Source organism: Sinohyriopsis cumingii, unplaced genomic scaffold (genome assembly GCF_028554795.1).
Source record: "Sinohyriopsis cumingii isolate HCF-2022 unplaced genomic scaffold, ASM2855479v2 utg000426l, whole genome shotgun sequence".
Lineage (NCBI taxonomy): Eukaryota > Metazoa > Mollusca > Bivalvia > Unionida > Unionidae > Sinohyriopsis > Sinohyriopsis cumingii.
In genome coordinates, this window is record NW_028315897.1 from 8,716,203 (window position 1) to 8,718,012 (window position 1,810).

The window sequence follows — 1,810 nt, forward strand, 5'->3', positions numbered from 1 at the left end:
ATCGAGTGCATATGCCACCGATTTAGTAGCTTCATTTTTGGTGCCGTGTACTTAGCTCTCATGGAATACGAGATGGCACGTGTTGGCAAGGAAATGGGTGGCTTTTACTCGTGTACCTGGGCAAAGATCTCTATAGAGAAGAACTAAAGCTTATCTAACCTGTGTGATATGATTGTATTATTAAAATGTTAATTCTGCCTTGTTGTATCTCTTGTGGAATTCAGGTATGCCAGTTGACGTTATATTTGTTGTATGTTTGTAATTCTCTATATGTAATCCCAAATACCTGGATTTATATCTGGAATGACTGTGTATATAGATGAGAATAATTTACTAGGTCGCCATTCGAGTGTGTCTGCTACGCAAGAGTATGAGAGCATTATTTATGTATGTATGTGGGTATATATATATATATATATATATATATATATATATATATATATATATATATATATATATATATATATATAAGCTATCTAAGAGGTATACTCACAGCACTTAATTTAGTAGACTCTCTCATCATTCCAATCAAGGAAGTTATTTCACTCGGCTTGACCTCAGTTGGTGAAAACAATTCTCTCTCCAGTGGTGTCTCGGGAATTAGATAAGTCTTTGATATGGCGGAAGACATTAATTGTTCAAATTCTGCGCCTTTCTTTATTACATTGATGTCTGACCCTTGATCAATTAACTTTTGTGCATTGTCATTTATGTTAGAAAACGCTTTCAATTCATCCTGCAAATCTCTTATGAAAGTTGCATTTTGTTGCCGCAGGACTTTGTAAACACTTTGGATTTTGTCTTTCATTCTTGCAACTTCTTGATCAATGATTCTTATCAGCTGTAACCGCTGCTCGTCAAGGGCTTTTATTTCATTCTGCTCCGCTTCATTAATCTTTATATCAAGCTTGTTGCCACTTTCTTGACATTCTGTGAAGAATCGCAGCTTTTCGGAACAAGAATTGATCTTGGTCTGAAGGGTTTGCTTTACTTCAGCTGCAGCGTCAGATACGGTGTCTGTAGCATGAAGCTCATGCTTCACCGCTTTGCAAAGGTAACATATAAGTACGTTACAGTGTCTGCAAACGAGCTCTAAGTCCTTTTCTGGATGTTTATCACAAAACATACGTTGTCTAATTTTCCCTTTCAATTCAGGATCCAGAGTCCCTAAATCGCATATTTTGTGATCTCTGGTTGCTTTCGACCTTTCGTGTACATAACAACATGTCTGGCACAGGTTTTCGTTGCAATCCAAACATATTCTGCAGGCCAGGCTTTTTGGACCACATATATCACACGAAAGATTCACAACAACGTCAGTTTCGATGTAAAAGTTTGTTTGAAAGTCCGAAACCCCACCCTTCGGTAGCTCCACACTTGTCCTACACAGTGGACAATCGAATCGACCGTCGTGAAGGTTGGCCCGTACATAATCCTCCAAACACTTACAACAAAAACTATGATGACAGGATGTTAATTTAGGATTCTTAAAGCTGTCCATACATATACTACACTCCTGTCGTATAGCTGCCATTTTGGATGAGTACTTTCCTTTGGTTAGACCAATATATATATATATATATATATATATATATATATATATATATATATATATATATATATATACTGCTACGTCAGTTTAGTCAAGTGAAAGATCAATTCCATTGAGGGTTTATAGTCATATTTTCCATTTTAGTCTGGCATACTACAAAGTAAAGCCTCAGAATAAAACATATACGAGCATGCTACCTTTTCTATTCATTTCACTGTCATGGTATAATTATACAAGCGACCAATGAGTGATATTGTA

At 36.1% G+C, this 1,810-nt stretch overlaps 1 protein-coding gene across 1 annotated transcript; it reads right to left on the minus strand.

The window, feature by feature from the left end:
• Positions 1-472: 472 nt before the first annotated feature.
• Positions 473-1,534, minus strand: LOC149774145 (E3 ubiquitin-protein ligase TRIM45-like). The gene has a single exon (XM_089945851.1). It carries the CDS (start codon positions 1,532-1,534, stop codon positions 473-475), a length of 1,062 nt encoding a protein of 353 aa, XP_089801977.1.
• Positions 1,535-1,810: the final 276 nt, after the last annotated feature.

What these genes read in the sequence shown, in the direction of transcription:
- LOC149774145 (XM_089945851.1), bottom strand. Translation starts at nt 1,534, where the DNA reads ATGGCAGCTATACGACAGGAGTGTAGTATATGTATGGACAGCTTTAAG.